Source organism: Limulus polyphemus, unplaced genomic scaffold (genome assembly GCF_000517525.1).
Source record: "Limulus polyphemus unplaced genomic scaffold, Limulus_polyphemus-2.1.2 Scaffold3155, whole genome shotgun sequence".
Taxonomy (NCBI): Eukaryota; Metazoa; Arthropoda; class Merostomata; order Xiphosura; family Limulidae; genus Limulus; species Limulus polyphemus.
In genome coordinates, this window is record NW_013668765.1 from 25,775 (window position 1) to 36,906 (window position 11,132).

Below are 11,132 nucleotides of genomic sequence, written 5' to 3' on the forward strand. Positions count from 1 at the left end.
GTAATAGTGAGCTTTCAACATATTGTTGTGAATACAACGTTCAATAATAATAATAAAGAAACAATCATATACACATAAAAACATTATACTTCGTTTGTTTTGATGGAAATGAGTTCCAGGTAAAGCTGAGCCTCATCAGCAGCTATAACCCTAGAACAAGGGTTATTTATTCACAATGTATCTAAGACACTCTAGTCTGTGCTATGCACTCTGAAAACAGCTTGTTTTTTGGATGTTGAACTATGTATATATATATATATATATATATATTATAGACAACATACTGTTTTGTATTTGAATTTAAGTTCCAAAAATGAAAATATATCTTATTTTAAATCTACTTTCAAATTTAAAATAATTTCAAAAATTACTTACTTGATGTGTTAATATGGGTATCGGATTAATGCTCATTCCATATGATCTAAATGTTGTTCTAGTATGGAATTACAATATTATTTTAGTAGTCCTGATGCAGGCTTTTCGCCATATTAGGATATAAATCATTATTTGTTTATTGAAACAATCAATAGCACATGTCGAAACAATTAAATTGATCTGTTAGTTCAATAGCCTTATTTTAGATAATAAATTAAGTAAAAATAACAGCATTTGTTTAGAAAAATTGACTGCCCAACAGTGTTAAATCAATGTAGTATTCAGAAGAAGGTACCATATTGTAATTTCATAGTATATTTAAAGAAATAGAGTATTATATATGCAAAGACAACCTTCAAGCACTATCAGATTCTAGGTAAAACTTGTCAAAAATTATTATATCAACATACAAATGTTTAATATCAATATAACATCTCTACTTAGCTTACGTGGGTGAAATTCATGTGAAAAACATGTAAGAGAAGTTGATTAAGAAAAAAAAGAGTAAGGGTAAAGAAATATAAAATGATTATAAAACATAATGTCCCAAATACAAATGACAACTATTTTAGCAATTAGCATAAAGTTTGTATATTAATCATTACTAAGTTCAATTCACAGTAAGTTTACTTACCAACTTGGGAAGCTACCCAACAGACTATTGTAATAAAGTAAAACAATACCAAAGTAAGCAAAGTGATTTCAAGAAGTGAAACAATATATTGATACTCCAATAAATGAATTTCATATTCAAAACTTTAAATATATGATTCATCTCTGACTGTTACTTAAAGATTTCAAAGAAAACTTTTGTGTATATTTTTTCCACAATGAAATAGTTGGGTGTATAAGGAAACTTAAACATGACAGACTTGCACTGAGGTTCTGTATCATCAATCTTGATGGGTTGCCAAGAACTTGCATAGCTTGAAACTGCAATACTTTGAATTCTGTCAATTAACATAATCTAGTATGTTTCATTTTACAAGCTAAAACAAGTGTAAGATAAAATCATAAGCAAAAGACCAAGCTATGTTGGAAAAAAGCCTTGCACAATAAACAAACAAATTTATGCACGCTCACCTGAAGTAACATCCCCTTGTATGTACTCATTTCCTTGGGTTTCATAACTGCATTCAAGTTCTAAAATTCAACAAACGACAAAAAATACAATATTTCACTTGAACAAAAAACTACAATAAAATGTTTTTTCACTGTCACTGTAATTGAATTTTACTAAGAGCTTATTCTGGACAAAAAAAATCCAGAAAATCAACATCTAAATTGTTGTTATCAAGTCTATATCACAACATCTTCTCCTTAAGTTCAGTCCTATTCGTGCAGTCCACTTCTGTTTCCTCAGTATGCTGATTTCATGAGGAACTTTATTTCAGTGGATGAATTTTTCCTCAGGAATGAACCATGAACAACAAGACTACTGTGCTAACTGTGTGCAAATTTCCAATTTCTAAAACAGGTAAGTACCCTAAAAAGCCCTATACTTTTTATACTTTACCAAAACAGACAACAGTTTGTTTAGCTTTAAGAAGACATCCATGTTTTCATTTAAATTTGGAGAGCTCAAACATTCTTTAAAAACTTCTGTGTGGAGCTTAAGTTATATAGGTTGTAAAAGTAATTTTACATAAAATATACTCATAATTATACACGTAAACAGCGAAAACAAAAGACAGCAGGGTTCCATTAAAAAGCATTTTTACATTTTTATGATAGGTATAATACGTTCGTTCATATTACTTTATACATTATTTGCAAATATCTTTCAGAAAAGTTATAAAGTTTTGATGTTTCTATAAGAGCTTTATGAAACCATTTCTTTCTTTTTTTGCACTGCTGAAAATTTTTGATATATTCCATTCAGTGTGAATTGAGCATCATCAAGTGGAAAAACTTGGAACTTAAACCTTAGATAAAAATTACTGTTCAATATTTGTTTGTTTGTTTTACAATTGGGCACAAAGCCACACAATGGGCTACCTGTGCTCTGCCCACCACGGGTATCAAACTGGATTTCTAGCATTGTCAGTCCACAGACATACTGCTGTGCCACAAGGGGGCTGTTCAATATTACTAATAAATTACTAGCTGCAAGATCTCTGAAAACATAACTATCTATCTGAGAGCAAGCTTGGGGATTACTGATTAAATAAGCTAAATGGGACTTAGTAATTTTTGGATGAATTTTATAGCACTTTTATGAGAGACACCAAAGAAGATTAGGATGAAATAACTCTTCTAATAATTTTTGTTATTTTTACAATAGGAAGGTATGAATAGAATTATTGAGAAAATAAAAGCCTGCAACAATAATTATACAACAAAATATAAAATTTTTCTGAACTTCAACATATCTAACAGAATGACACTTTAATTCTACCAACATGTACAAATAAGGGACAAGATGAGTGACCAAAATGGATGAATAAATATAAGGAAATAAAAATTAATTTTATCATCCAATCCACATAATGTAAAGAGTTAAAATATTGCCACAGACTGTGAACAACCAATCAACACTAAAGATTGAACCAATCACCAGGAAAAGTACAATATAAAAAATATAGAAGTCTTAAAATACTTTTATTATTTCCCAAACAGTATTCTTCACAATAAAAACAGTATATTATTCATCCTAATTCTGTAACATGTATCTTGGAGCACTACTTCAATTTTTCATTAATATAGACAATACCCATATACAAAAGTGTTCCTACCCTCTGTACACATTCACATGCAGAAACATATTAGACATTTGCTGGAAAATAATATTGTAATGACACTGAACCTCCTATAGATTACATTTGCTTAAAGAGGATGATCTTTCTGGTGAGGCCTTTAAAAGAGACTTGATGAAGTGCATATCTGAAGAAAACATCAGCATCGAGACTGATATTTTATTTATGTAACAAATCTTGACCTATATAGTCCATGGAACATTCAACACCAACATATATTATGTATGCACCCAGTGTTTCAAACATATTCATAACAGAACAGGCGCAAGCCTGAATAAGATATTTTTCCTAAGAGTCATGATGAAAACATTTTTTAGATGATTCCTTACAGTTTCAAACTTATTTTGTTATTATTATAGGTCACAGACTATTACATACATAAGCAAAGCATTAAGTGCTGGAGAACTGAGAGGGTTGAAAATCATTATTCGTTCAGTCACTTCAATGAGCTTGTGCCTTCAGCTTTAATTCTTTTTTTGAAAGAGAAGTTCTAGAAATTCCAAATCAATCAGAAAAGTTGACATTTCCCTAATATGAAAATGTATTTCTGATAAATGCTTACCACCACACACAGAAATGCTATCTTCTTTACATGTCTGCCTATGAGACTTCCATGCCACTATCCTTGAGGTAACTCCTATCTAAGTTCAGATTTAACGTGAACTGCACTGGTGCATATGACATCATGCAACATAAGGCCCTCCGCCAACGGGAAGGTGACATAACATCTATGCATAGTAACTCCCTCTATACACTTACACTCATGATAACATCATTCTTTAATGAGGCAAGACAACAAAAATGCACACTGGAAGTGGAAGGACAGGTGGGAATGTATGCTGATGTAAGTATCTATCAGATATACACTTTCAGATTAGCAAAACATTAACTTCTGAAATAATAACTCACCTCCACATACAGAAATGCTAGAATCCCATGCTGAGATGGTGGAAGGGCCAGTGCAAACATTTACCTAGGGTGAGCTCAATTCAGAAAGTGCCTGAGGGGGAGCCCATGGAGTGTGACATCTGATGGCATGGCATCCAAATACGCACACCTGTGGGAGACTGTATCTCATCTAAACAAGGGTATACTTTTTTTTTACCCACAATGTATGGGGGAAGACAAATGAGCCTTTAGTATCACATGGACAGGCAGAATGAGAATATGACCATCCAAGCACTTGCACACAAGCAGTGTCAGTGAGCCAATATGTGTAGTGTGGTTGGGGCATGTTCAGACTGTACAGTGTGTGCTCACCTCGACTCTTCTGAACAGGCTTTGGCTGCAGGAAGAGGGCACAATACGTATGTAATGGGCAACTTGCATTACACAGACAGCATCACCACTGCCTCCCATCTCACCGTATTGCACTAAGTCCAACAACTGAGGATTCTTTATGGTCCACACCCCAGCAGCTATGAACTGGTAAGGGCAAGGGTCTCCCATGCTCCACTCAAAGAAAAAGGGGAGAGAATTCGCTCTGGGGAGACCCAAAAAAGTAGCTGGATTCTCATCAGACCATCAGTCAGAAAGTTCTTTTACTGGAGACAGTGCAATGGGGGATTGGAAATCCCTATTTTTTAAAAGCAGGCAGGTGTGAGCCAAAGAAGTAGGCAGCCACCTCTCTGGTGCAGGCTTTGTCCACAACAGTCCTTGGACTTGGTAAAGTCTGGATTGGACAACTGAACACATTTATATACCATGAGGGTACCTCAAATGGTGTTACAGAATACCCCATCTCACAGTGGGCACTGGAGAACTAGGGCAGATGGTTTGAGCACTTTCCGTTATACTATCTCAATGCAGATTTTGGAAAATGAGCATACCCTGGCAGGATCCTGAATTATAAAAAAGGAAAAATATATACACACTTACCCATCTCAAAGACAGTGAGTTGACTGAGGAATGGCAACCAGTGAAAGTAGAAATCTTTGGAATTGTTGGAGTGGATCATGACCAAGTAATCCATCAACAGGAGTAGGAAATGGGAATATGTTTGACAAACAGCTCCAAGTTCAAGCACATTGATATGGAGTGAATGCTTGTCCTGTGTCAAAATGCCAGAAGTCATTATGTCATTTGGAGAAGTGCCACAACCTAAGAGGGAAGCATTGGTGAAGAGATGGAGATCCAGCCTGAGGTGGTAAGGGAACCATGGAGGTAGTACTGCCACTGTCCTGCCACCATGAAAATTCCTTAAGTATAGAGGGGGGATCCCAACTGAGGACAGTAGATCCCGAGAAGAAATTGATTGGTTCTGCAAGGTCAACTGGAGGTGGTGCATGTGTTCATGTCCTGAAAGAATAAGGGGTTCCAGGGAAGCCAGAATCCCTAAAAGCAAAAGAGCTTCTCACATAGGATGAGAAGGACAAGCAAGAACTTTGGTGACCAAACACTTCATAACACATAGGCAAAGAAGGGGAAGGCTGAGCTTAGCTGAGATGGTAGTTGAACATAATACTCAGATGTAACAAATACTGAGTGGACATGAGAAAAGACTTGAATATCTTGACAAGCCACCCCAATCAAGCAGCCTCCTGCAGAAAAAGAGCGGTATGATTGAAAGATACCAACTGTCCATGCAGAAATGGAATTTTAATCCTATTTCATGAAGGTGGTGAGAAAAGGTTCTCATGACTTGATTGAAGGCATAAGAAAACAATGCTAAGCTGAAAGGAAGAGATGCAACTGGAAGATGACATTCCAATGGACAAATAATAGAAAATATTTTGAGGATGGGGCAATTGGGATGTGGAAGAAGGCATCCGACATCTCAATCTTAGTCATCAATAGACCAGATGAAAACAACCACCAAAGAGAAAATAAATTTTCCATCCAAAAATGTGGAATGACCAGAAAATGACTAGGAGATGAAAGGTCAACTCCAATACACCAGTCCCCAGTCTTCTTGGGGACCACAAAGAGAGGAGACTAAAAAACTGGAGAAAGGTTGGATAAAATCTCAATGGCATGCTTGGCCAAGAGATCCAATACTTCCTCCTTGAGACACTGAAGACAGACAGGATTGGAAGGAGGAGAAAAAGAAATGGGAAGAGTGGCAAAGAGAACTGGACAGACATACCATGGGTGGGGACTTGAAAAACCCATCTGTCAGCAAGAAACTGTGACCAAAGTTCAGCAAACTGAGAAGGATGGTTGCCCACAAGTCCCAAAACAACAGGATAGTCCCCAACAAAATGTGCAATGAACATGATGGCAGACAGTGGGAAGAATGATAAGAAGAAGAAGGTCTAGAAGGCAGAACAGGAAGGTGAGGGGAAGACTTGCCCAGTCAAGGAACAAGAGTTGGAGAGCAAGGTTGTGAGAGGTGAGAAACCAGAAAATATAATGAAAATCGGTGACAGGCCACCTCTGCCCAGGTCAGGAACACATCCAAAGATGTCAGGGTGAAGAAAGGGAGCCTGACAATGGTTAAACAGATAGGAAGTGGGTAGGCATACATTAGTAAATAGTATATGCCTACCTAATAAATCCCAACAGCAGAGGAACCAAGTAAGCAAGGATAATGCAAAAAGAAGTGGTATGGACCATAGCAGTAGAAAGAAGGGAATGAACTTCCCCTGAAAATTCATCTGGAGCACGATAAAGTTCTTCAGACAGAATTGTGGTGAGAAAAATACAAAGACATAAAAAAGTGAGCACTAGAGAATGAAACATGAGACAGAGGGTGTGCTCTCCAAGCAAAAAAATAGATTCCAAAGATTGAGAATCAAGAAAAGGAAAGGAAGAATCACAGTAAGCTAGGATATGAGAATCAGAAAGGCAGAAATTATAAGGCATATGGTGACAGGTGTGAAGTTGTTCAAGGAGGGAGTATGCATGAACATGAATGTCAGGTGAGGGATGAAAGACTAAACAATTGTGAGGATTAGGGTCATAGGACAAAGAACATGAAGAACCATAAGACATGGGTGAAAGGGAGAGAAAGAAACATACCTGTCAGATCAAATCTTGAAACAGTGTTGAAGGCTGAGGGCTTTCTTCGACCAGTGGGGAGGTGCCCAATGAAAATTCTTGAGGAGAAAACAGGCAATCAAAGATGTCTTTCTCCTGTTCAAACTCAAAATGGGATGGAAGGAATGTTGGAAGAATGGATGGGAACAGAAGACTTAGTATGCATAATAGACCAACAACACTTGGCACAATGACTGTAACTTCTTCAGTCAATGCTCCCCCAGACATTATAGTAGAGATAGGGGCTGTGTGAGTAATATCATCACACACACAGAGGACAAAGTTGAAGTCACTGTCACTTGAAAATTTACTATAATAAAGCCATGAAGACAAAAGATAGAAATCAAAGTTCCATTAATGAATGCAAATCTAATGAAATTGAAGTCAGAAGAAATTTGATAACATCTGTTTCGTACAGTGCCAAGGAAAAGAATGACATTATACTGCACCTAGAAGTTGTGTCACCCTCCTATTGGTGGAGGGCTTTTGTTGCACGATGAAGTCATCATGCATCAATGCAGTTCACATTACACAAATGAACTTAGGTGGGAGTTACCTCAAGACTAGTGACATAAAAACCTCATAGGCAGTCATGTGAGAAAGATAGCACTTCTATATTCAGAGGTTAGTTATCATCTTGGAATATAAAATTCTATTTAAATTAAAACAGAATACATTACATTTACACATATGTTGCAAATTAATCATGTTAAACAAATAACAGTATGTCACAAAATATTACCAGTGTATCAGTATCTTAAACCAGAGTTAATTATGATACTTACATAGAAAAAACTTTCATTCTTGTTCAGTACCACTGTATGCGTGTCTTTCTTATCTCAGAGAAATAGATAAGTGAGAAGAAAATCAAAGGAATAAGCTTAACAGTTTAAACCCTGCTTCACTGTATATTTTTTGTTATATCTGTTTAATGTTTCCCAGATTTAAGTCACTGTCAGTAATATATCTGTACCACACTGCAGTACATTAAAAAAAAAAAGAAAAATACAAATCAGGATAGCCAATTTTGGTACCAATAAAAAGAAACAGCTTAAAAGCAACAGGCTTTACTTCCACAATTTTTCCACAGATGAAATGCTGCTATATTCAAAAAACAACCAACACAGCCGAGTTATTTAAAAACATCATATATTGGAATAGTGTTGTGAAGACTGAATACTAAAATTTTGATTAATATTTTCAATGTATATTTACAACAATTTTACAAATTACAGTTCAGCCAACACATACTTTTTTAGACAAATTAAAAAAGGCTTTTTAAAAGGCCAGAAAAATCTTCCTTCAATGATACTTTGATTTCAAATTAGTTATCAAAATAAACAGACAAACACACAAATACATAATTTCTCAAAATATTCTTACTCCTATTAAAAAATCTAATAATACCAAGTTTACAACACATTGAGATTGTACTGGCCCTTTCTGATCCTTATTTATTTCCCTTTTAGGCTTCAACATAATGCGAAAAAAGGTCAGATTTTTTTAATCAGGTCCACTAATTGAATGGCCAAGTTTGTTTGCCAATTCATCATTTAATCCCATTATAATATCATGTGACTGAAAATAAATCTGATGACAGTATGTGGATTGTTAAAATTTGTTGTATTATACAAATGTGTATGTAGACATATACATGACAGGATTAAGACAAAATCTAACTACAATTTTTATTTTTATTGAAAGAAAAGCTAGTGAAATTGTATAAAAGATGTCCCAGTACATGTAGTTTAAACATAAAAACTGTATTTATATTTCCACTTAAACTCAACATCATAGAATTTCCCTTATGCAGAGGAGGAAAAAATTCAATGATGATCATGTAGTTACTTCAATTACAACATCAGGTCCCATACAAACAACAGTATATTACACTTAATGTATATAAAAGTTCCAATGGTTTTTATCTTTTTTGAAAACATACTTAGCTAGGCTACTGATGTATTAAGAATCAGTGAAACCAAAGAAATATCTTAACATATGTAACCTCAAAAATTTTCTCCTGTTAATTTAGTAGATATTCTATAGATAAGAGATTGAGTAAAATCTTTAGCTTGTTAACTTAATGTTTTTTAATTTTCCAAATCAATATCTCTAGTTTATTTTTAGGGAAATTTCATACACTGCATTTTAACTTGAAAAATTCACAAATGAATTAGTGTACAACATCCATCATATGATTTTTGTAACAAATGCACATATATTTAAAAACAAATAATAAGAAACCTTTGCACATACATATGTCACTTAATATAATTCACAAGTGACTTGCTACTTCCCCAGTTTTAATACAGTTAGGTTAAAAAATACCAAATCAACTACTAAAGCTGTTTTACAGAACATAGGTGGGGTAGTAGAAGTGGAGACCAAAATGTACACCAATTTCAATGGAGAAATGCTGTTCCAGTCAAAATATGGCAGATTAACTTAAGAGGATTATAGCTTGTGTCCATACTTTATCATTCTCACAATCTCATCAAGAAACATTTAACAAAATTTGCATTTTTATCAACAAATGATTGTTGAATTTTGTACAAAGCTACTTGAGGGATATCTGCACTAGCCATTCCTAATTTAGAGGTGATAGATTAGAAGGAAGACAGTTAGTCAACAATACCAACTGCCAACTCTTGAGCTACTCTTTTACCAACAAAAAGAGGAGTTGACCATCACATTAAACACCCCTATAACTGAAAGGGCAAGCATATTTAGTGATGAAATCTGAACTCACAACTCAGCAATTGCAAGTCAAAATACCATAACCACAAGGCTATGCCATGTCCCAAGAGTGTATTAATGACAATTATACAAAACTATGAGACTATACTTCTTAACAGAAACTTGGTATGTCATTGATCACTTTGTCTAACACCACATACCAGTGGCCTGTATGTCTTTCACATAAATCACATATTCAACAGTTTTTTTTTACTTTCTAATTAACAAATAATTTCATAAGTTTCATTTTTCTAGTTGTTTCATAATACTTTAATCATATATTTATTATAATTTACCTTAAAATGCAATAAACAACTATCAACCTCCACAAAGATTTCAATTTCAATAAAAATATACTAAAAGATTGTAACCAAGGGAAATCACCAATAAACTATCCAGTGGCCCGAGGCCCGGCATGGCCAGGTGGTTAGGGTGCTTGATTCACAGTCTGGAGGTCGCGGGTTCAAATCCCAGTCACACCAAACATGCTTGCCCTTTCAGCCATGGGGGCATTATAATGTGACAGTCAATCTCACTATTCATTGGTTAAAGAGTAGCCCAAGAGTTGGCAGTTGATGGTGATGACTAGCTGCCTTCCCTCTAGTCTTACACTGCTAAATTAGGGACGGCTAGCGCAGATAGCCCTCGTGTAGCTTTGAGCAAAATCCATAACAAACAAACAAACCAGTGGCCCAATAATACAATAATTAAAATTTCAATGTATATGGACATATCAATAAAAGCTCCTTACAGTTATTAGAAATTTAGAAATTAGTGAAAATTTTCAGAATATAGCACCAACTTTACAAAAGCTATTCTAAGGATATTTTTGGAATATGGCCCTACACATGTACAAATAAAATTTCAAACTCTAAATGTATGAAAACATTTATACACACACACAAAGAATCTGCCAAAATATTCTTAATTTAAAAACCTGTGGTTTTATGGCATAAGGTTCTGTCATTTTAGTCTCTAGCAGAATACATATTGGATTTATTGAATTAAGTGGAACTCATTTTCCTACCAGTCAAACTTACCATAACCTTTAGCAGCTTAAAACTAATGCAACTTGAAAAGAGGCCAAGTGAGTGATATTCAGATCAGACCTTTTCTACTAAAAGAAATATATCAAAACATATATACAAAAAGTAAAACTTCAGTAGGTTTTATGAAAGAACTATGTACCATCAAACCACTCAAAAATTAATATATATATATATATATATATATATACAGTAGGAATAAAAGTAACTTGGTATTATCTAAGAAAGATCTATGCATCAT

The 11,132-nt window shown here is 34.6% G+C and overlaps 1 protein-coding gene across 2 annotated transcripts in view; it reads right to left on the bottom strand.

Annotated features, from left to right (window-relative positions):
- LOC106468765 overlaps nt 1–11,132 on the bottom strand; it is a 60,835-nt gene that overhangs the window by 6,195 nt on the left and 43,508 nt on the right. For both annotated transcript variants that reach the window (XM_022397129.1, XM_022397128.1), the window contains one exon: nt 1,459–1,518. In XM_022397129.1, the coding sequence (XP_022252837.1) occupies nt 1,459–1,518 (60 nt within the window). The remainder of the gene's footprint in view (nt 1–1,458; nt 1,519–11,132) is intronic.